Genomic DNA, 22,845 nt, shown 5'->3' with positions numbered 1-22,845 from the left:
GTAGCACCTTTAAGAGCTGGAAGAGATCCAGAGGTAAATGAGGGGAAATGGTTTTTGCTCTCTATGGAGTTAGTGATGGATCATTTTGATGGTACGTTGTATTTATTGACTGAGAAAATCAAATGACAAGCATAATGCTTTAAGTGATTGAAGATTGAACTTTATTGTGTCATGGTCCTGGGCCGGTGGCCCAGTACTTTATGTTCTTGTTATATAGTTCTGTTTTATTATGGTTTTGCTGTTTCTGTCTCCCTGTGTTCTGTTGTGCTGGTGCCCGTTATCCTTCTGTGTCAGTATCATCAGGTGTCAAGTTGGTGTGTACTATGTTAAGTTACTTCCTGTTTTATGTTGATAGTCGTCCGGTCTCTGTCTGTTGTGTTCAGTTTTGCTTCCCCTGGTCTTGTCCTTGTAGTTAGCGTCACCTGTGTTCCCGGCTGTTTCCACTTCCCTCGTTATCCTCCTGTGTATTTAAGTCCCGTGTTTTCAGTGCTTGTTGTCACGTTGTTGTCTTGCTCTTTGTTTCCCCATGCTGTGTGCCTCTGGCAGTTTTCCCTGTTTTTCTGGAGTTTGATTTTGTTAGCTGTGCCTAATAAAGCCGAGCTATATTATACCTGTCTGGTGTATCCTGCGTTGGGGTCCTCCTTCCTGCCTGTCACACAGCTGATCCATGACACTATTGGGTCTTTTTCCATTTTGGGATTTTATTCCAAAGATCTGTCCATGATTGGATAAAAAAAATAAAAAATAATTTCCATTAAATTACTGCTGAAAAACATCCCGATCTACTTTTTTTGTACAAATAAGGGACTTGGCAGAGTAACAATTATTGAATTTCATCAGGCTTTCAGGACAGGAGCAGAGAAACTTAAATGCTGGTTTGGTATCATCCTCAAACATCCATCGCTAGCCTGGTTCTGGTCCCGACAACAACCTGAAGCTGCAGGATGAGAAGCTTCTAGAAATATTTCTGTTGTTTCCCATCCAGGGAAAATTGTATTCCAACATCAGGGAGTGAGGTGGAAACTGTGTGTGTAACACAGAGCAGATGGTTTTCCTGAAGGTAAAGCTGCCAACTGAGCATTCATACATGCAGGAACTCATTGCTCATTGGGGAATAGATGCAAATCTCTCTCTCTTTCTCTCTCTCTCACACGCACACACACACAAGCAAATATACTTGCACTGATTAATAATTGTACACAGACAAACAGACAAAGAGCTTTCTGCTCTTAAGTTTTGGGATTTAAAATGTGAAATCAGGAAGACAAATGAGGAGAACAGACATAGCATCATCGCTGCCCTCAGGAAAACCATGCTCACCTACTTCCTACAGGTTTACACAGGCAGGTTTTTGACATTTAACTCTTAATCTGCAGATCCAGTGCAGCTCAGATCTTGAAGGAGGGATGGCTCTGCCATCACCAAAAATGTGGTCACTCACTGCCGTCCTTGACTTTCTGGCCCGCAGAGATGATGACTCAAATATTTAATAACCTTCATATCTGGATTTTACGACAGCTAGAATTCAGCATAGTCTCTAACTGGCTGCTCACATGCATTTTGAGACAGTTCAACTGAGTTTAAAGACGATTCAGAAGCCATTTCAATTCCAAATTTGCCAGCAGGTTTTTTTCATTGTAGGGTCTTCAGGTTTGCAGCTTAGAACTCAGCCAAATAATACTGTTATCGAGATCCAACCAAACTAGGGCCAAACTGGTACTGAGAAAAAGAAACTGAACAGATGTTATGTTGTAGTTATTCACTTCTGAATATCTTAGCATCCACCAGATCACTGGGAACCTCTTCAGGATTATACCTGCATCCACCCCTTTATAAGGAATTTTCCCAGGTGTGTCACTGGCCACCTGATCGATGTTATGAAGTTAAAATAAAATAAAAGTCAGTGCAGATGCCTTTAGATTGATCACTTCTTTAACAACACTGACCTGAGTTTGACCTAATTTTTATTACCTGAAAATCTTGACCTTCTCTTTAAGATCAAAGTGGAATAAACCTCAGGTGACTTTGCAGCAAATCTGTTTAGTTTAATTCACTTCAACCGGACTGAAAACTGTTGATTAAACTCTGGTTTGGTCTGCAAGTGTGAAGATCTGAGTGACTTTGAGAAACTGGCAAGTCTTTTTTGAATGTCTGCTCTGTGTGACAGTGGTTAGTTCCTACTAGAAGTGCTTAATGGTAGGACCACCTGTGAACTACCGATAGACTCATGGGTGACCAGTGTGGTTCTGCAGATCCAGAATCAGTTGAGGCCAGCACAGATCTTGCTGCTGGGTCTCTGTGGTGCTGCCAAAACCAAAGATCTGGTCATTCATTGCAGTCAAAATTGAAAAAAGAAACATGCACAATCCAAGAATGTGAGAACCTGGGTACAGGACTAAAAATAATCATAGAAAAAGAAAAGTAGAGTCTGCACACCAGGAGTAGCTCCTAAGCAACTTTAATGGAGATCAACACACATTTATTTCAGTCCCATGACTCAGTGATTTAACAACTTTCATATCTGGACATAAGGTCAGGGTTAGACCTCTGAGGTTTATGTTCGAGGGGGTAGTGTGAATTCTCAAACATAGGGGTTAGGGCTTAGTACAGTTAGGATGTACAGTGCCCTCCATCTAAATCCGTATTTTCCTTTTAGGATGGTGTTCTCCTTGGAGCAGTGGGGGCCTATGACTGGAATGGTGCCGTGCTAAAAGAAAGCAAACATGGGAAAGTTGTTCCACCAAAATCATCCTACGGGGACGAATTTCCTGAGGCGCTCAAGAACCACGCAGCCTATCTGGGTAATATCACTGTAAAGTGTCATATGAAACATCCTGTAGTCCTTACTTTGTATCTTTTGGCTTAATGCTCGATACATTAAACATTTATGATGTTTATTTCTGATGATTATAATCCAGCAGTGCTCGACATACTGTGCCTGTACAGTTATTTTACTTTTATTTTAGCTCAAGCACCATGAACATTTCTACACAGTAAAATTTTGTAGTTAGCCAGGCCTACCAGCTGTCATCAAATCTTCAAAGTGAACACATTTTTCTTATGTGCAGCTTCATATTTATATTCTTGAAGTGCACTAGAGTAGCTTTGCATGATTCACAGTTTAAAATAATTATCCTTTATCTTAGAGCTGAGGGTCTTCACCAAGGCCTTGTATGTCGGCACCAAGCTGCTGTAGCTATTTTCCACCTTAAAAACAGCTACCCTTTAACTTTCTACTGATTGACTACAAAGAGAAGGATTAAAGAGCAGAATAGTGGGGCTTGCTGTATAGGAGATCACCATATAAGGATATCCCCTCTTTATATGGAAAAAATAGGAAAGAAATGTGACAACGTGAGTGTTTTACTCACAGGGATTATTTGGACATACTCTGGTATCATTATTAGAAACTTTGGTCATGTTTAATGTAAATATCCCCTTTTGGAACTGGAGATATATGACAGGAAATAAGAAAAGGCAGAGGAGGTCTACTTTAAGCTCTCTTAACTGGGAAAAATAAACAGGTCTAACAAACCAGAACTGACCAGGTGTGTGAGTCAAACCACCCAGTTTCTGTTGTTCTTCTTGTTTCAGGTTACTCGGTGGGTTCACTCATTTCATCCCGCGGCTCTCAGCTTTATGTGGCTGGAGCTCCAAGATTCAACCACACTGGCAAGGTGATCATTTTCACCCTAAAGAACAGTGGAGACCTGACCATCTGGCAGTCACTGCTGGGAGAGCAGGTGTGTTTTAGTCATTACAAACCACTGTGAACATACTTGGATAACTTACACCCGGTGGCTAGCCACTATACTCCAGATATGTCTTCCTTGCTGTAATATGTTGTTTACCTTCATCTCTTTTCTATATTTGTTTGTTTTTGCTTTAGATTGGGTCATATTTTGGCAGTGAGTTGTTATCAGTGGACATCGACAGTGATGGACAGACTGATGTCCTCCTGGTGGCAGCACCCATGTATTACTGCCATGGCTGGGAGAGAGGCAAGGTTTACATCTACTCTGTTGCACCACAGGTATTTAAGAAAAAACAAAAAACAAAAAAAAAAACTCACTGCTGTGAAGGAGCAGCCAATTTCTCTATAACTGTCATTATAGCAGAGGAAGTTAACGCAAGATAATTACCCCACACTGGAGTCATGGACAGATTATGAGGCAAAAAGGCCCTGTGCACAGACTAATAAAAGTACCCCACCCCACATTTACTAACAGACAAAAAAAGTCAAACTCAGTCAAGGTAAAGAACATGTGCATCTTTGCAGTTACTCTGCAAAGATGGGTTCATCTCTTCAGGTTCTTCCTGGTCTTGAGAGCTTGAAAAAAGAAGGCAAGTGGACATATTTAAGTTCAGTCAAAAAGAAGTCCAGCTGCCTTCATTTTCTCAAGACGACCATGATCTGGGAACCTACACAGATAATCAGGTTCTACTGATCAATGGTGGTCAGTTTTGTGGTTATTTTGAGTTGCGCAACAATGGGCTAGACACCCCATACTCCCACAGTACCCCCACAGGATACTCCAAGGGACATTGTTGAATGCCTTCTCCAAGTCCGAAAAACACAAGTAGACTGGATGGGCAAACTCCCACGCACACTCAAATATCCTCGAGAGGATGAAGAACTGGACCAGCATTCCACGACCAGGACGAAAACCTTGTTCCTCTTGAATCCAAGGTTTGACTAATGGACGGACGGACCCTCCTTACCGTGAAGGCTGAGGAGTGTGATCCCCCAATAGTTGGAGCACACCCAAATATGGGGACCACCACCCCGGTCTGCCAGTCTAGCAGGACTGCCCCAGATCTCCATGCAATGTTGCAGAGGTCTGTCAACCAAGTCGCTGACAGACCAAACCGTTTAATTAATTTCATTTCAATTTTATTTGTATAGTGCCAAATCACATCAAACAGTCGCCTGGAGGCGATTTGAATTTTAGGTAAAGACCCTACAATAATACAGAGAAAACCCAACAGTCAAAACGACCCCCTATGAGCAGCACTTGGCGACAGTGGGAAGGAAAAACTCCCTTTAACAGGAAGAAACCTCCAGCAGAACCAGGCTCAGGGAGGGGGGGTCATCTGCCATGATCGGTTGGGCTGAGGGGAGAGAAAAAAAGACATGCTGTGGAAGAGAACCAGAGATTAATAACAATTAATGATTAAATGCAGAGTGGAGTATAAACAAAGTAAATAAGGTGAATGAAAAGAAACAGTGCATCATGGGAACCCTCCCAGCAGCCTAGGCCTATAGCAGCATAACTAAGGGATGGTTCAGGGTCACCTGATCCAGCCCTAACTATAAGCTTGATCAAAAAGGAAAGTTTTAAGCCTAATCTTAAAAATAGAGAGGGTGTCTGTCTCCCGAATCCAAGCTGGAAGCTGGTTCCACAGAAGAGGGGCCTGAAAGCTGAAGGCTCTGCCTCCTATTCTACTCTTAAGTATCCTAGGAACCACAAGTAAGCCAGCAGTCTGAGAACGAAGTGCTCTGTTGGGGTGATATGGGACTATAAGGTCTTTGAGATAAGATGGGGCCTAATTATTCAAGACCTTGTATGTGAGGAGAAGGATTTTAAATTCTATTCTAGATTTAACAGGGAGCCAATGAAGAGAAGCCAATATGGGAGAAATCTGCTCTCTCTTTCTAGTCCCTGTCAGTACTCTAGCTGCAGCATTTTGGATCAGCTGAAGGCTTTTCAGGGAGCTTTTAGGACAGCCTGATAATAATGAATTACAATAGTCCAGCCTAGAAGTAATAAATGTATCAATTAGTTTTTCAGCATCACTCTGAGAAAGGATGTTTCTAATTTTAGAAATATTGCGCAAATGCAACAAAGCAGTCCTACATATTTGTTTAATATGTGCATTGAAGGACATATCCTGGTCAAAAATGACTCCTAGATTTCTCACAGTGTTACTGGAGGCCAAAGTAATGCCATCCAGAGTAAGTATCTGGTTAGACACCATGTTTATAAGATTTGTGGGGTCGAGTACAAGAACTTCAGTTTGATCTGAATTTAGAAGCAGGAAATTAGAGGTCATCCAGGCCTTAATGTCTTAAAGACATTCCTGCAGTTTAACTAATTGATGTGTGTCATCTGGCTTCATTGATAGGTAAAGCTGAGTATCATCTGCATAACAATGAAAACTGATGCAATGCTTTCTAATACTGCCTAAGGCAGGGGTTTTCAAAGTATGAAAGGGTGAGCCCCCCCTCCAAGGAGCGCAATGCCTGCTGCGCCCCCCCCAATAATCAACCCACACAAACAAATGCAACTACAAAACACCTAATTGCTTTTATTTTAGAACCATCTCATCTTTTAAAATGACACTTTATCTGAATGAAATTTAACGCATGAACATTTTAAAACATTTCCTCCCATTTTAATTATTTTATCAGGGCCTTTGTATGGCAAATATGCCCTTTTTTCATTTTTCTAATGATAAGAACAACCCCAAACTCATCACAAAATCCATACTTTAAGTAGTCGTGGTCATACTTCCTCTTTTTTCTACTTACGCCAGAGCTTGTCTCCCCTGCCTTTTTCTTTACTAAAAATGTGTCCATTCTTTCTCTCACATCAGTAGACAGCAAGCAGATAGCTTCTTTTCCCGGTTTATTTTTTCCCTCGCACCGCTCCTCCCCTAAAGTGCTCTGGCGCCCCCTAGGGGAGGCGCGCCTCACACTTTGAAAACCGCCGGCCTAAGGGAAGCATGTATAATGTAAATAAAATTGGTCCTAGCACAGAACCCTGTGGAACTCCATAATTAACCTTAGTGTGTGAAGAAGACTCCACATTTACATGAACAAATTGGAGTCTATTAGATAAATATGATTCAAACCACTGCAGTGCAGTACCTTTAATACCTATAGTATGCTCTAATCTCTGTATTAAAATGTTATGGTTAACAGTATCAAAGCTGCACTGAGGTCCAACAGGACAAGAACAGAGATGAGTCCACTGTCAGAGGCTGTGAGAAGATCATTGGTAACCTTCACTAATGCTGTTTCTGTACTGTGATGAATTCTGAAACCTGACTGAAACTCTTCAAATAAACCGTTCCTCTGCAGATGATCAGTTAGCTGTTTTACAACTACTCTTTCAAGAATCTTTGAGAGAAAAGGAAGGTTGGAGATTGGCCTATAATTAGCTAAGACAGCTGGGTCAGTGATGGCTTTTTAAGTAGCGGTTTAATTACAGCCACCTTGAAGGCCTGTGGTACACAGCCAACTAATAAAGAGTGATTGATCATTTTTAAGATTGAAACATCAATAATTGGAAAGACTTCTTTGAACAGTCTAGTAGGAATGGGATCTAACAAACATGTTGCTGGTTTGGAGGAAGTAACTATTGAAGTTAACTCTGAAAGATCAACTGGAGCCAAAGAGTCTAAACAAATACCAGCAGTGCTGAAAGCAGCCGAACATGAAGATAAATCTTTGAGATGGTTATGAATAATTTTTTCTCTAATGTCTAAAATTTTATTTGTAAAGAAATCCATGAAGTCACTACTAGTTAAAGTGAAAGGAATACTCAGCTCTACAGAGCTCTGACTCTTTGTCAGCCTGGCTACAGTGCTGAAAAGAAACCTGGGATTGTTCTTATTTTCTTCAATTAATGATGAATAGTAAGATGTCCTAGCTTTACAGAGGGCTTTTTTATAGAGTAACAAACTCTTTTTCCAGGCTAAATGAGCATCTTCTAATTTAGAGAGACGCCATTCCCTCTCCAGCTTAGGGGTTATCTGCTTTAAGCTGTGCGTTTGTGAATTATACCATGGAGTCAGGCACTTCTGATTTGAAGCTTTCCTTTTCAAAGGAGCCACAGTATCCAAAGTTATACGCAGTGAGGATGTAAAACTATTGACGAGATAATCGACCTCACTGGGAGCAGAGTTTAGGTAGCTGCTCTGCACTGTGTTGGCACTGAAGAGCATAATAATGAAGGAATTAGATCCTTAAACTTAGTTACAGCACTTTCAGAAAGACTTCTACTGTAATAAAACTTATTCCCCACTGCTGTGTAATCCATTAAAGTAAATGTAAATGTTACTAAGAAATGATCAGACAGGAGGGGGCTTTCAGGGAATACTGTTAAGTCTTCAGTTTCTATGTTATATGTCAGGACAAGATCCAGAGTATGATTAAAGTGGTGGGTGGGCTCCTTTACATTTTGACAGAAGCCAATTGAATCTAACAATAGATTAAATGCAGTGTTGAGGCTGTCATTCTCAGCATCTACATGGATGTTGAAATCACCCACTATAATTATTTTATCTGAACTGAGCACTAAATCAGATAAAAAGTCTGATAAATCAGACAGAAACTCTGAGTAAGGACCAGGTGGATGATAGATAATAACAAATAAAACAGGTTTTTGCAGCCAAAGTTCAGCCGGAGGTGGGAGCTGAAGATCTCGTGGAGTGAGGGCTCTGCCAGGCGTTCCCAGCGCACCCTCACAATACATTTAGGTGCTCCCCGTCAGCACAGCATCCTCCCCACCAGGTGGTGACCTGGTGGGGAGTTGGACAACTGATGAAAAATAGCCTTTTGGCTAATTCTGGCAAATTTACAGTTTGTTTATTAATGTGCATTGTCCCTACCAAATAAATAAATTCTAAATTCTACAATTCTAATTCAGTTGACAACTCAGCTCCTCTCTTCACCCGAGTGTCCAGAACATACGACAGCAGATCTGATGATACGATTCCAAAATCAATCATTGACCTGCGACCTAGGGTGTCCTGGTGCCATGTGCACTTATGAACATCCTTATTTTCAAGCATGATGTTTGTTATGGACCAACTGTGGTTTTCACAGAAGTCCAATAACAAAACACCATTCAGGTTCTGATCAGGTAGGCCGTTCCTTGCAGTCACGCCCCTCCAGGTCTCACGGTCATTGCCCACGTGAGCACTGAAGTCTCCCAGTAGGACAATGGAGTCACTGGATGGAGCACCCTTGAGCACTCAGCCCAGCAACCCCAAGAAGGGTGGGTACTCTGAACTGTCATTTGGTACATAAGTGCAAACAACAGTCAGGACCCATTCCCTGGCCTGAAGGCTCAGGGAAGCAATCCTCTCATCTATCACCAGCAGCAAGCTGAGGGGATACAAGACCACAAATAAAGCTTTTTATCCCCTTGAAGCACTGGCTCCATGCTGTTTGGCTCATTTGGTAATCTGTCCATGGCTGGAGTGAAATTCCTTATTAAACCAGGTTTCATTAAAAAAGAATAAAACTTAAACTAAAATAAACCAAAGGATCTTTTATTTTTGTCCAGACGTCATTGGTCTTGCAGGGGGTGCTGGAGGTGTCTGACCACTCTCAAAACTCCCGTCTGGGCTCAGCATTGGCTCAGATACCTGACATGAATGGAGATCGGTTTAAGGAGCTTGTTGTGGGAGCACCGCTGGAGGACAACCATCAGGGGGCAGTTTATGTCTTCCATGGCCAGGGCAAAACCATCCAGCTGCAGTACAGACAGGTAACCAGTTCACAGGCTCAGGAACCTGAGCTGGATGAGATAATACAGCATTGGTTCATACAGAGAGTGTTAATGCTATGTCACTTTGCTTCTCCAGCGTCTGTCTGCGGCTGGTTTTTCTGCAGGTCTGCAGTATTTTGGCCGTAGCCTTCATGGCATCCTGGACATCAATGCAGATGGGCTTGTCGACCTCGCAGTGGGAGCACTGGGCGCTGCTGTCATCATTTGGTTAGAGCATCATGCATAAACAAGCAAAGATGATTTGACACTTTAAGACTGTTTTTAAAATCGTGGCCTTGAGTTTTATGAAAAGTGCCTCAAAGTTGCATTCCTTCTAAAGGCCAGCAGGGGGTGGTGACTCTGAAGTCTTACTGTATGAAAGTCAATGAGAATATGACCCTACAGCTCAATTAATTATTTATCCTCACTAAACACTCCTGATTAATTTAACACCTTAATGACTATATTCAAGACTTCTTCAGCACAACACAATGTCTGTTCTCTAAATAACGGCTACATTAGAATAAAAAAGGACAAGAAAGCAGGGGATGATTTAGGGGGTTGCCAACTTGTGATTGACAAGTCACTACTCAATAGATGCTTGTTGTCGACAGTAGCGGTCAAATTCTTAACTCAGGCCCTCAGATTTGTTGGACCAGATTGGACGCAAATGTCAGGACACACCAAACATTGTATGAGGTGAACTTTCAGCTGAGTTGTGGTAGCCAGATTCACAATGAGTCAACACCATCAGTGAGGGCTCAACATGGTCCACAGAAACCTACAGATGTGGACCAAATTTGGACCAAATGTTCAGTGCTAGCTCAGCAGACTCTTGTCAGATCGGAGGGCACTGCACTGACAGGTCTTTTCATAAAACCCAAACCTAATTTAAGTACCTCAGATAAAACTAAGTCATATGGTACCTGACTCTCCACACTGTAGGCACGCCTAATCGACACACACAAACTCATTGTTGTGGTAATAAGAATGCTCCGTCTCTGCAGGTCTCGTGGTGTGGTGCAGATTCAGGCCAAACTAACTTTTGAACCTGAGAAGGTCAATATCTTTAACAAGGATTGTCAGCGAGGAGGAAAAGAGGTCACCTGCATGTCTGTCACCATCTGCCTGAGTCTGGACTTTAGGACAAAGACCAGGAAGAACACCACGAAAGATGTTGGTAGGTGGAAGGAGCAGCCAAACACATCTGTTTCTTACCTGATTCAAGATTTTATCATCATATTACAAAGCTCACAGCTCAAGTTCAGTCATATTTTCACTAGCAATAGGATGTGTCATGGTCCTACATCTGAAGCCTAGTGTTTTTAAGTGTTCCCCCTCTGTGTGGAGTCTCCTGTGTCTGTTTTCCTCAGTATGTCTGTCTCCCTATTTTGTCTGTGTTTCTGTCTTCTCACTTCCTGTTTTAGTTTTCTGTCCCATGTGCTTTGTGTTTTGCTTTACTTCCCTTAGTCTCATTTGTGTCATTCCATTCAGCTGTTCTGCGTCAGCTGTCTCTATTTCCCTAATCACCCTCCTGTCTATTTATTCTCTCCGTCTTCCCCTTGTCATTTGTTGGAGTCTTGCTGTTGCATGTGGTAGTATCCTTGCCTGTGTTCCCTGTGTTTCTAGTGTGTACTAGATTATTTTTCCTTGGTTTCATTATTCTCTGTGCTTATTTGTTCAACATTTTTGGCCATAATAAAGACTCACCTTTTGCTATTCACACTCACCTGCCTCTGAGTCCTGCATTTGGATCCTCACCTTTAACAATGCCACACAGCCAGCCTTTGTCAACCATGACTGGATGAAATTAATTTGAAACATTAAATGAACTTGAAATTATTGGCAGGGAACACAGCTCATCGTGACATCCACATATGAAGTTAAAATTCAATCCGAAGAAATAAACAGAAACAAGATCCAGAAATGCCACCATCTCTGGGCCCGAGTGGAAAAGTGTGCTGTGATCTGAACAATCAGGAGCTGAGATTCTGTTTGGGAGTCATGGATACTGCATCCTCCAGGCTTGTTACCAGCACAGCTCCAAAATCAATATTTAATATTCTGTCTTTGGTCTTTTTTCATGATGTACAAATTGCTGCATTCTGTTTTATTTTATTATTTATTTATTTATTTTTAAACCTTTATTTTAGCAGGTGAAATGTTTGAGAACCACTTCTCATTTACAAACATGACCTGGCCAAGAGGCCCCAATAGAATCCGGTCCATCACACATAGACACACATAAACATATAAACATGCCAAAAATAAAAAAGCCCAGATTAACATGGAGCAAGCATGGAAATCATTACAACTGGATAAAAAGCAGCATGGTGGTGCGGTGGTTAGCACTGCTGCGTCACAGTTAGAATACCATCTGGACGGCCTGGATTCGATTCCACCTTGGCCCGGGCCTCTCTCCCTCTGTGGAGTTTGCATGTTCTCCCTGTGTCTGTGTGGGTTTCCTCCGGTTATTCTGGTTTCCTCCCACAGTCCAAAGACATGCACTTACTGGGGTTAGGTTAGTTGGCCACTCTAAATTGCCCATAGGTGTGAGTGTGGATGGTTGTCTTTCTTTCTGTGCTGGCCCTGTGACAGGCTGGTAGACCTGTACAGGGTGAACCCTGCCTCTCGACCTATGTCAGCTGGGATAGGCTCCAGCCCCCCGCAACCCTGAACAGGATAAGCAGAAGTGGATGGATGGATAAAAAGCAGGAGTAAGAAGAAGAATAGGTGAGTTAGCATTAAGGGGAGAAACTTACGTGTGTGTACGCATGTATGAATATATGTAGGAGAAAATGGATTTGGGTATGTACATTAGTGTGAGCCAGGGTGATCAGCAAGAGCAACAATCAACTATAATCTGTTCAAGTTTAAGCTTGAAAGTAGTAAGAGGTGTTAAAGTTATAAGTTTGAGGTTGCTTTATAAAGTGTTCCAGTCATTTGCTTCTGCAAAGCGAAAGGAGTTGCAGCCAAAACCAGTAGAGGTATTGGGAATGGCGAGCTTGATGTATTCACTTGACCTTGGACGATAGTTATTATGGGCTATGTGAAGAAGAGATGACCGATAAGGTGGTGTCTTGCCCAGGATTGTCTTATAGATGAAGTGAAACCAGTGATGGAGCCGCCAGGTATGAAGTGAGGGCCAGCCCACCAGTTTGTAGAGGTCACAATGATGGGTGTGGAAAGGTGCATTAGTAGCAAAGCGGATGGCTGAGTGATGAAGAGTGTCCAGTTTTCTGAGAGTGGTGCTTGATGCCATTTTGTAGATGATGTCACCATAGAATTGGGAGTATTGTCATCTTGACAAGAGCATGCTTGGAAGCATGAGTGAAGGAGGCTTTATTGCAGAAGAAGAAATGTAATCTGGAAAGCCAACTGAATCAAAGGTTTTGGCAAGGTCAATGAAGGCAGCTATGAGTATCTTATTGCTGTCTAATGCTGTAATAATATCATCAAGGACCTTTGTGATGGCGGTCATACATCCATGTCCAGCACGAAAACCATATTGAAGGTCAGACAGGATATTGTTTGAAACAAAGTAGTGGCTTGGCTGTTTATAAACCAGCCTCTCCAGGACTTTGGATAGGCATGGTAAAATGGAAATGGATCGATAGCAGTTGAGGACTGAGCCAGAGCCACCTTTGAAGAGGGGAAAGATCATGGCTGATTTCCAGTCAGAAGGAAAGACGGAAAGCTGTAGAGACAGGTTAAATATTCTTGTGATGGGAGCAGCAATGATGTGAACAGATGCTTTTAAGAACATGGGATCAAGTCCGTCAAAGCCAGCAGATTTGTTTGGGTCTAGTTTAGTGAGTTCATCTAGCACTTCTGAAATAGAGAGCGACTTGAAGGAGAAACCAATATTTCTGGAAGGGAAAGGCCAAACAGCATACAAGGCAGTGACTGGGTCTGGAATAGCAAAAGCTTTAGTTGAATTAACAAAGTAATGGTTGAGGAGTGAAGCCATGCTAGGCTTATCAGTAATAACAATGTTGTTGTATATCATAGAGATTGGCAGGCGGGGAGAAGTAAGTTTGTTTTCCATGGACGTGACTGTTTTGCAGAATTTTGTTATTTACACTTGGCAGCATTCACACTTTTCTGGAAATGAAGTCGGACGCTAAAAAAAATCAGATTTGTGTCCAAGGAAAAAAGGTCACAGTGACATCAGCTAATCTGTTTTTGTGACATTACCGCATGAGATCATACTGGAATTGTTTCACTGAGCCAGTCATGGTATGACTGGACTCCCGTCTAAACCTAGCAAGTGAATTTCACACATCTTTGAGCAAAGTATTCAATTCCCAGCTTCGATTTTAAAGGAGCAGAAGAGAAAGCTGAATTCTCCTTATTACAACAGCTGTGCAGTCTTCCAGCTGAACGGACCAGCTGTCTGACCTTCTGTATGGAGGGATTCTTGTCATGGTCGCAAAGATTGGTACTGTTGTCGTGTCTCTGTGTAATTTGTTCCAGATGTTTGGGCTGGCTGCATGGAAACCTTGCTAACATGCTAACACCAGCCAGCTGTCGTTTAACTGTGTCACTGCTACTCTCTCCATCACCTCAGACCTTTATCACTTCCTCTCCTTGAGCTCCTTATTGCCCACCCAACCTCCTGTACATCTGGACTGGATTAGACATGCACACACAAACATGGTTCAGTAGATAGAAGATCAGAGCCACAGACTGAATCTTTAAGATTTGATCGGATTTCATCTTGACTTGTTTTCTGTAAGTGCGGACGTGGCGTTTCTAACATGAGCTGTGAGGCAGCTTACCTCAGCTCTCTGTGCTCTCATAAATCAAATCCCAGCTTCAGTTGTTAAACAGATGAGAAGGAGTTCTGCAGTTATACTGTAAGCTGCTGCATGCAACAACTAATAAGGCAGCACGAAACACACCACATTATTAATGGAGATCAAACACAAAGAAGTTATTACCCCACTGTATGCATGCATTGCTATTATAAAAGTTCTGTTTGTTTTTTCTAAATGCTTTAAAAGTGAAGGATAGTTTGACTGCACTGCCACATCAGCATGCAGACATAGACATTTGCTGTAAATTATTTTATTTTGTGATCAAATTTTTTATTTCAGTTCAATGAAGTTTACAAACAATCAAAAAAAAAAAAAGAAAAAGAAGGAAAAAAAAAGAGAAAAGGAAAATAATAAGACCACAATCATAAAAGCGCAACCACAAAAGTGGGCAATGCACATCATGTAACACCTGCATACATGTATACCAAAGACCAAAGACACAGACAAAACAAAAGGGACTGAACAGCTTAAGAGATTGAGGTGGAGAAGGCTGGAGGCAAGACTTATAACATGTTTCTCACGAATTCTGCAATGGCACACCAGGTATTCACGGTTTCCTCTGAGGCACCATTGATATGAGCTGTCGATAGTTCCATATACACCACATCCAAAAAGGAGAGAACCCAAGACTTCACAGAAAGAGAATGAGGCGGCTTCCAACAAACCGCAACCATTTTCTTAGTGGCTGTCAGGCCAGCAAATACTGCACGCTTTTTAGTTTGGGGAAGATTAAGCGTTGAGAGGTCATTTAATATCAGAACATTCACTGTTATAGGGATCCCTACTTGAATCACCTCTGATAATTTGGATGCCATATTAGCCCAAAAACGACTAACAGGAGGGCAGCTCCATATCATATGAAGGTATGTGCCGTGAGCCTTCAGTGAACAAAATGTATATAAAGGGCTGTTAATAATTTTCATATAGTGAAGCTTGACGGGGGTGGTATATGTTCTGTGTATAAAATTGTAATGAATTTGTTGATGTCTGGATTGCGTGATACCTGCAAAATATCAGACCATACCTCTTGCCAATTAGCTTTCTGGTTCAACTCTGGGCAATCTTGGCCCCAGACCATCTCCACTGGGAGTCTGGGGTGATCAGGGATGGTCAAAACCTGATAAAGCTTGGACACCAAACCTTTGGTTTTAGCCTGCACTGTAAGTAATTTATAAAATGGATGAGTGGGTAAAGGGCCCCGCCAGGGGACTCCATATGCTTTGAGTGCTGATCTTAATTGCAGATAAAAGAAAAAGAAAAAGGAGGAGCCTGGCAGATTGAATGCATTCTTAACCTCAGAGAAAGCGAGCAGTCAATCTCATTAAAAAATAGCTTTAAGATAGTGAACACCCCTCTGTTCCCAATGTGGGGCAGATATAGGTCTTCCACCTATTAATAGTGCTCTATTAGAGAATATTGGGGAAAAAGTATGCCATTTACAGGAAAGATGACAATGAGTTTCAGCTGCTCTCCATGTCCGTATAAGATGAAAAATGACAGGACCAAAATGCAGCTGGCGTTGTTTGTCAGATATACCAACAAATAAAATATCCTGAAGGGACCAAGGAGCTACCATGCTACTCTCTAAAGATCGCCAGAAAACAGGAGTGCGTGGATCGATCCAGTAAAGCAAGAGTCTTAATACGAAAGACCAAAAATAAAGTTTAAAATTTGGAATAGAGAGACCGCCATCTTCCCTCCTCCTCTGTAAGATGGACATTTTCAGACGTGGCCGCTTTCCCTTCCATACAAATTTGGAAACTGCAGACTGAAGTTTACTCCGGAAATCAGACGGAGGTGGAAGGGGAAGCATTGAGCTGACAAAATTAATCCTGGGCAAAACATTCATTTTTATAGTTGAGATGCGGGCTCGAACGGACATAGGAAGACCCACCCATTTGTCCATATAATTCAAAACATTGGCCAGTGCAACCGAGTAGTTATGTTTAACAATTTGGTTTATGTTGGGGAAAACTTCAATTCCCAAATATAAGAACCGTTTAACTATGGGAATGTTCACAGAGACAGCTGATTCTTTAGCAGAGTCATTGAGATATAAAAGTGCAGATTTGGACCAATTAATTTTAAACCCTGAAAACTGCCCAAATTCCTGACATATGGACAAAAGATGAGGTACTGATAGAGTGGGATTCTCTAGGAACACAAGCACATCATCCACATATAATGAAAGCTGATGTCGCGTGTCACGAATACATATAGGTGAGACCATGTTGGACTGGCGAATAGCTTGGGCTAATGGTTTGAGAGAAAGGACAAAAAGTGCAGGGCTCAATGGGCAACCTTGGCGTGAGGACCTGGAGATTGGAAATAAAGGAGAGAGTTTCTGACCAGTTAGTACCCGCGCTGAGGGATTTGAGTATAATACTTTAATCATACTTAGGAAAGTGGTACCACAGCCCATTGCCTCCAATACAGACCAAAGATATGACCATCCAATCTGTCGAAGGCTTTTATCGCATCAAGAGAGAGTAATGACATTGGGGTCTTACTGTCTGATGCCGCATCTATTATATGAAGAAGACGTCTGACGTTATCTGCTGCTAGTCTTGATTTTATGAAACCTGTTTGGTCAGGACTCACTAAGACAGGCATGTAAGGCTCCAAGCGAAGAGCAAGAAGCTTTGCAAATATCTTCAAATCCGAATTCAGTAGGCTAAGCGGACGGTAACTAGAGCATTCTGTTGGGTCCTTATCCTTTTTCAGGAGTAAGGAGATTAAAGCAGTATTGACATCTCTTGAAAACTCACCCTTCTCAGAGAAAAGTATCATCTCAAGAAGGAAAGGGCCCAGTTGTTCCCAAAAACAAACATAGAGCTCTGGGGGGATCCCATCAATGCCTGGCAATTTTCCGCTCTGCATTTTCTGCACTGCAATTTTTAATTCCCCTAATGTAATCAGTTTATCTAAATTGACCGCATCAGATCTAGGGAGATGGGGCAAATCTAGCTGATTTAACCATTTATCACAAAATGTTCTATTTGGAATAACCTCTGACTGATATAAGTCAGCATAGAAGGATTGGTACTAATATTGCCAGCTTCAGATTTTATGGCAGGTATATCTGAAAAGTAGTTACAGGTTCGTATTTTCATGTCTAATAAATGGCTCAGCCTAGCACCATAAAAGTAATATTTTTGCCTGGTTCTGTGGATTTGAAATTCTGATTTCTGTTTTAGAATGTCATTCATTTCTTTCCGAATTGTTGCACATTTTAAGGCCAATTGTTCTGAGTAGTTGGATTGCAAAGCAGGATCCAATTTATTTAATTCATTCTCAAGGGCTTGCAGCCGAGCAGACCTGGCTTTGCGTGTGTTGGAGCAAAATAATATTGCATTGTTCCTAATGAAACCTTTTATTGCTTCCCAAAGGATTCTGGGATCGTCCACTGAGCAAGCATTGATGTCTGTAAACTCTTTGAATTCCATAATAAATTGGGCAATATAGGTTTTATTTTTTTAATAAAGATGCATTAAAGCGCCACCTAGCTGCATGTTTAGACAGACATCCCAGAGTGGTGGAGCAAAAAACCCCCTTGTGATCTGATAGGGCGATTGGGAGTAAGACTGCTCTGTCAATGGAGTGAAAAAGCTGGGGGGAGGCAAAAAGAAAATCAATAAAAGAAAATGATTTGTGCCTGCCTGAAAAAAAGGTAAAGTCTTTGGAGGAGGGGCTAATTGTTCGCCATATGTCTAGAAGTCCCAAGTTTGTGGCCCAAGTCTTAAGAGCATGCGTAGCCTGGCCCTGATCACCTGAGGACGCCACATTTGATCTATCAACTGCTGGGTCCCACACAGCATTAAAATCTGCACCAACAATGAAAGAGTAGTGACTTAATTCAAGCATTTTAGTTGTTAAGGTATTATAAAATGTAGGATCAAAAACATTTGGGGCATATGCAGATATTAGAGCAATTCTTCTAGTATTCAATTCGGTTCTGGAGATGACAATCCTGCCAGCATCATCTGTCCAAGACGACAGAACTCTCAGAGGAAGATTCCATCTAGCTACAATAGCCACACCGTTGTTTTTGTAGTAGCTGCGGAGAATGCTATTGTGTGATAGAATTTATCTGCCAGACGGCCAGCATCAACTGATAGTAAATGTGTCTCCTTTAGCAATGCAATGTCAACTTTTTTACTTCTCAATAGATTCAGAGTGCTCCTTTGCTTATGAGGTGCATTCAGGCCGCTACAGTTCCATACTAAAAGTGTAAGTTCACCCATTATCAGTGAAGCAGAGTTTAAAATACAGGCGCTTTCCCAAAGGTACTATGTACTCAACGATTTGCTGTACATTATGATGAAGAACACACACATGCACATTGGCTGCAACCTAAAAAGGACTTATAATGTCTTTGTGGAAGCTAATGAAGATTCAGATAAAGAACTGACAAACACCTGCATAACTAGGATTGTACATTTCTGTATTTATAAGGATCTGCTTTATCTTAGCCTTAAAGGAGAGTTAGAGTTCCTGCCACAGAAACATAAATCACAGCACTGAAACTTATTGAAAAAGTACAAGGGCAGTAAGATGATCACATCTGAATTACAATTTCAGAAGTAACTTAATGAACAACATTAATCTGTTTAACATGGATGGGCTTAATGAAGAACCTGTTCCAGACAAAAGCACCTCTGCACAGAAGGTATAACTAGCTGACCAGCTGTGACATGAAGTTTCATATGACACTGATTAAAAACCAGTGTTCACTAGTTCATCACAAATTTCAATTTCATTTTATTTATGTGACCAATTCACAACAGCCTCCTCAAGGAGCTTGTTATTGTAAGATGAAGACAATATTAGAAAAAAAAAACCCAGCAATCAGATGATTCTCTATGAGCAGCATTTGGTGATAGGGAGAGGAGGAAGAAACCTCTAGAACTAGGATCAGAGAGAGGCAGCTAACTGGTGGTTTTTTGGATCTAGTTACTTACTCTGGATGGCATTACTTTGGCCTCCAATAACACTGTGAGAAATCTTGGAGTCATTTTTGACCAGGATATGTCCTTCAATGCACATATTAAACAAATATGTAGAACTGCTTTTTTGCAAATGTGCAATATTTTTAAAATTAAAAACATTCTTTCTCAGAGTGATGCTGAAAAGCTAATCCATGCATTTAAGATTAAGATTAAGATTAAGATAGTGTTTATTTGTCACATGCACAGTTATACACAGTACAATGCACAGTGAAATGTATTTTGTACCTGCAACCATATATACACACACATATAAATAAGAAGAATAAAAATAAAAAAAGTAATTCACACTATACACTATACTCTATATACTATACACTATGCACACTTTTATAAATTATAATATTTACACTGTGCAATAATGGTCCAGTTAGGGCTCAGAGTTGAGCAGACGGATGGCTTGTGGGTAAAAACTCTTCTTCAACCTTTCAGTCTTAGCCCTCAGGCAGCGGTAACGCCGGCCTGATGGGAGCAGGGAGAAGAGAGAGTGTCCGGGGTGGCTGGGCTGTTTTAGGATCTTCATGGCCCTCAGCCTGCACTGCTTGGTGTAAATGTCCTGCAGGTTGGGGAGGGTGGTTCTGATGGTCCGTTCAGCTGAACGAACCACCCTTTTTAGGGCCATGAAGTCCTGCTTGGTGCAGTTTCCCATCCAGGTGGTGATGCTCCCACGCATGATGCTCTCGATGGTGCAGGTGTAAAAGTTCCTGAGCACCTTGAGTGGGAGCTTGAAGTCTCTCAGCCGCCTGAGGAGGTAGAGACGCTGTCTGGCCTTCTTCACAGTGATGTTTATGTGATGAGTCCAGGACAGGTCCTGTGAGATGGTCACTCCCAGGTATTTGAAAGTGTCCACTCTTTCCACCTCAGCACCACTGATGACAAGTGGATGGTAGTCCCTCTGCTGCTTCCTGCTGAAGTCCACGATCAGTTCCTTCGTTTTGCTGACGTTGAGCAGGAGGTGGTTCTCCTGGCACCAGTTCTCCAGGCGGGAGACCTCTCTCCTGTAGGCTGTCTCCTCATTGTGAGAGATTAGTCCCACAACAGCAGTGTCGCATTTCTAGGCTGTACTGTTGTAATTCATTATTATCAGGCTGTCCTAAAAGCTCCCTGAAAAGCCTTCAGCTGATCCAAAATGCTGCAGCTAGAGTACTGACAGGGACTAGAAAGAGAGAGCAGATTTCTCCCATATTGGCTTCTCTTCATTGGCTCCCTGTTAAATCTAGAATAGAATTTAAAATCCTTCTCCTCACATACAAGGTCTTGAATAATCAGGCACCATCTTATCTCAAAGACCTCATAGTACCATATCACCCCAACTGAGCAATTCCTGAGTAAATTAATTTGGCAGATTGTTTTTTCTTGTGCGTGACTTTTGACCTAAATATAATTCCATAAAGCTGCATCACGGCTGCTTTCACGCATATTTCAGGATGTCAGTGGGGCAGTTTAAGCTCTTGTTGGCAGAGTTGGGATCACATCTGAGGAGGCGGAGAAATTATTTCAGAGACGATTGACCCAGCGCAGCGTGTAGAAATTGTATTATTTTACTGTTCTCATATCACTATATATTTAGTATATTTGAGCCATGAGCTCACATGTTGCTAAATGCAGTGCTCTGATTGGTCAGATCAGTTAATTTGCTTATGAAAGTCAGAAAAATTGAACTTGATCTGAAAAAACAAATGCTGCAAATTCATCCTGTGAAATGACACAGTCACTGTGAATGGCTGCCTTAAGAATAGCTGAGTCCAAAAAACATTTCTAATGCACAAAACATTTGTACATATTTTACACATCTGGTGTGTAAAGGCCTTTAAGCTGCTTAGGGGTTCCCATGATGCACTGAACAGTTCTTCACTGCCCTCTCATCCCTCCCTGTGTGTTTATATTAGTGTTGTAGTCAAGACCACCTAACCCAAAACCGAGACAAGACCAAGACTTTTAGGGACCAAGACCAGTCGAGACCAAGACCGAGGGGGGGCGAGACCGAGACAAGACCAAGACCAGTGCCTGACACTACATGACACAATAAAATGTGAAACATGATCAAAATCACTTCTCAAATTGATCTGAAAGATCCGCATTCCCATAAAATTGTCCTGATATTAAACACTCACAGCTCAAATAAATATAACCATCTTTATTTAATACTCCTGGGTGACTTCCATCATTTATCACAGAATGTAAAACAATTATTCATAGTTCATCACAATAGTCTTAACTTTTCTCTGCCTTTCATAAACAATGCATAAAGTTATGTTGTTTTTAAACCAACAATCTTTGTAAAAATGGGAGCTTTTTCAAAACCACATAGCTAAATGTGTAAAACTGAAAAAATGGCAAACACTCATCGACAGTAAGAACTAAAGCCTTTAATCTCATACAGATTAGAGCTGCAGGATGTAACTTTTATAAAAAATCTGGTTTTTACATATTTGTTAAAACTGTCACCATGTCACGACAGTATGAGACCAATCTGCGAAGAAAATGGAGCTCCTCCACCTCCTCCCTGAACCGCTCCCAGTCAAAAACCAATCAGAGCCAGGAGGAGGGTCTTAGCACTGTCAGTCACTCCTCGTGTATGCTACTCAATGTAGTTGTGTGCAATACTTCAAGATTTGGTATCGATCCTATGCCAAGTAAACACGGGGCCATTATCACCGATACTGATACCAATACTTTTTAATAATTATGAAGAATTTCCATGAAGTTTAACTGGTTTAAGATTTTTTTCCTTTGGATCATTAATTAGTTAAAACCAAGGATAGAATTGGGCAAAGTTTATATGTAAGTAGAAAATACTTTAGCAAAATAAAAGTTATTGTTCTGAAACAATAGAACATTAACAAAACAGTTTTCCCCATACATTGATGTCTGGAATTTTTTTTTTTCATAAATTAAGTGTACAAAAGCATCACTCAAGAACAAATGCAAACTTTTTTCCAGGTAGATCATTCAGAAAGTATTATAAAAAAAAAATTCATAAAAAATGTCCGTTCATTCAGTAATTTTCTACAAATTTAAATTTAAATTTGCTTTAAATGATTTATAGCAAAATCCTTTTTTTTCTCAAATAAAATATGTTATGCATCACATGACAGTATAACAAAACACTGTGGGGAGGGGAGGAGCAAAGTGTGCCTGCTCTGTGCTGTGACAGGAGCCACACTTAGACAGTCAGCTCGCATCATTGATGAAACCGCAGCACTGCATACAGGAGAGAAACTGAAGCCAAAGTATCGATCTCATTACACTGATATTCATCAATACCAATACCAATGTTGGCATCCATATTATCGATATTAGGACCGATCTGCCCACCACTAGCTCAATGTACTAATGGCGGAGAAACTTACTTCTCTGCCGTTACCATTGGTGGTGGCCATGGTAACTTCAGGGTTCTAGCAAGAAATATTTCTCACCCCAGCGCTAATGCTAATGCTAATTAGTAAGCTAATGCTAACTGCTAAATGCCACTCCCACTTGTTAATTGAGTAATGGGGCCTAAGATGAAACTGGAAA

General features: G+C 41.3%; 1 protein-coding gene across 2 annotated transcripts in view; it reads left to right on the top strand.

The window, feature by feature from the left end:
- LOC115782331 (integrin alpha-11-like) overlaps positions 1-22,845 on the top strand; it is a 90,204-nt gene that overhangs the window by 44,189 nt on the left and 23,170 nt on the right. For both annotated transcript variants that reach the window (XM_030732453.1, XM_030732452.1), the window contains exons 11-16: positions 2,657-2,801; positions 3,595-3,743; positions 3,890-4,033; positions 9,297-9,500; positions 9,598-9,728; positions 10,508-10,680. In XM_030732453.1, the coding sequence (XP_030588313.1) occupies positions 2,657-2,801; positions 3,595-3,743; positions 3,890-4,033; positions 9,297-9,500; positions 9,598-9,728; positions 10,508-10,680 (946 nt within the window). The remainder of the gene's footprint in view (positions 1-2,656; positions 2,802-3,594; positions 3,744-3,889; positions 4,034-9,296; positions 9,501-9,597; positions 9,729-10,507; positions 10,681-22,845) is intronic.

Source organism: Archocentrus centrarchus, chromosome 6 (genome assembly GCF_007364275.1).
Source record: "Archocentrus centrarchus isolate MPI-CPG fArcCen1 chromosome 6, fArcCen1, whole genome shotgun sequence".
Classification (NCBI taxonomy): Eukaryota; Metazoa; Chordata; class Actinopteri; order Cichliformes; family Cichlidae; genus Archocentrus; species Archocentrus centrarchus.
This window is presented reverse-complemented; position numbering and strand designations above follow the sequence as displayed.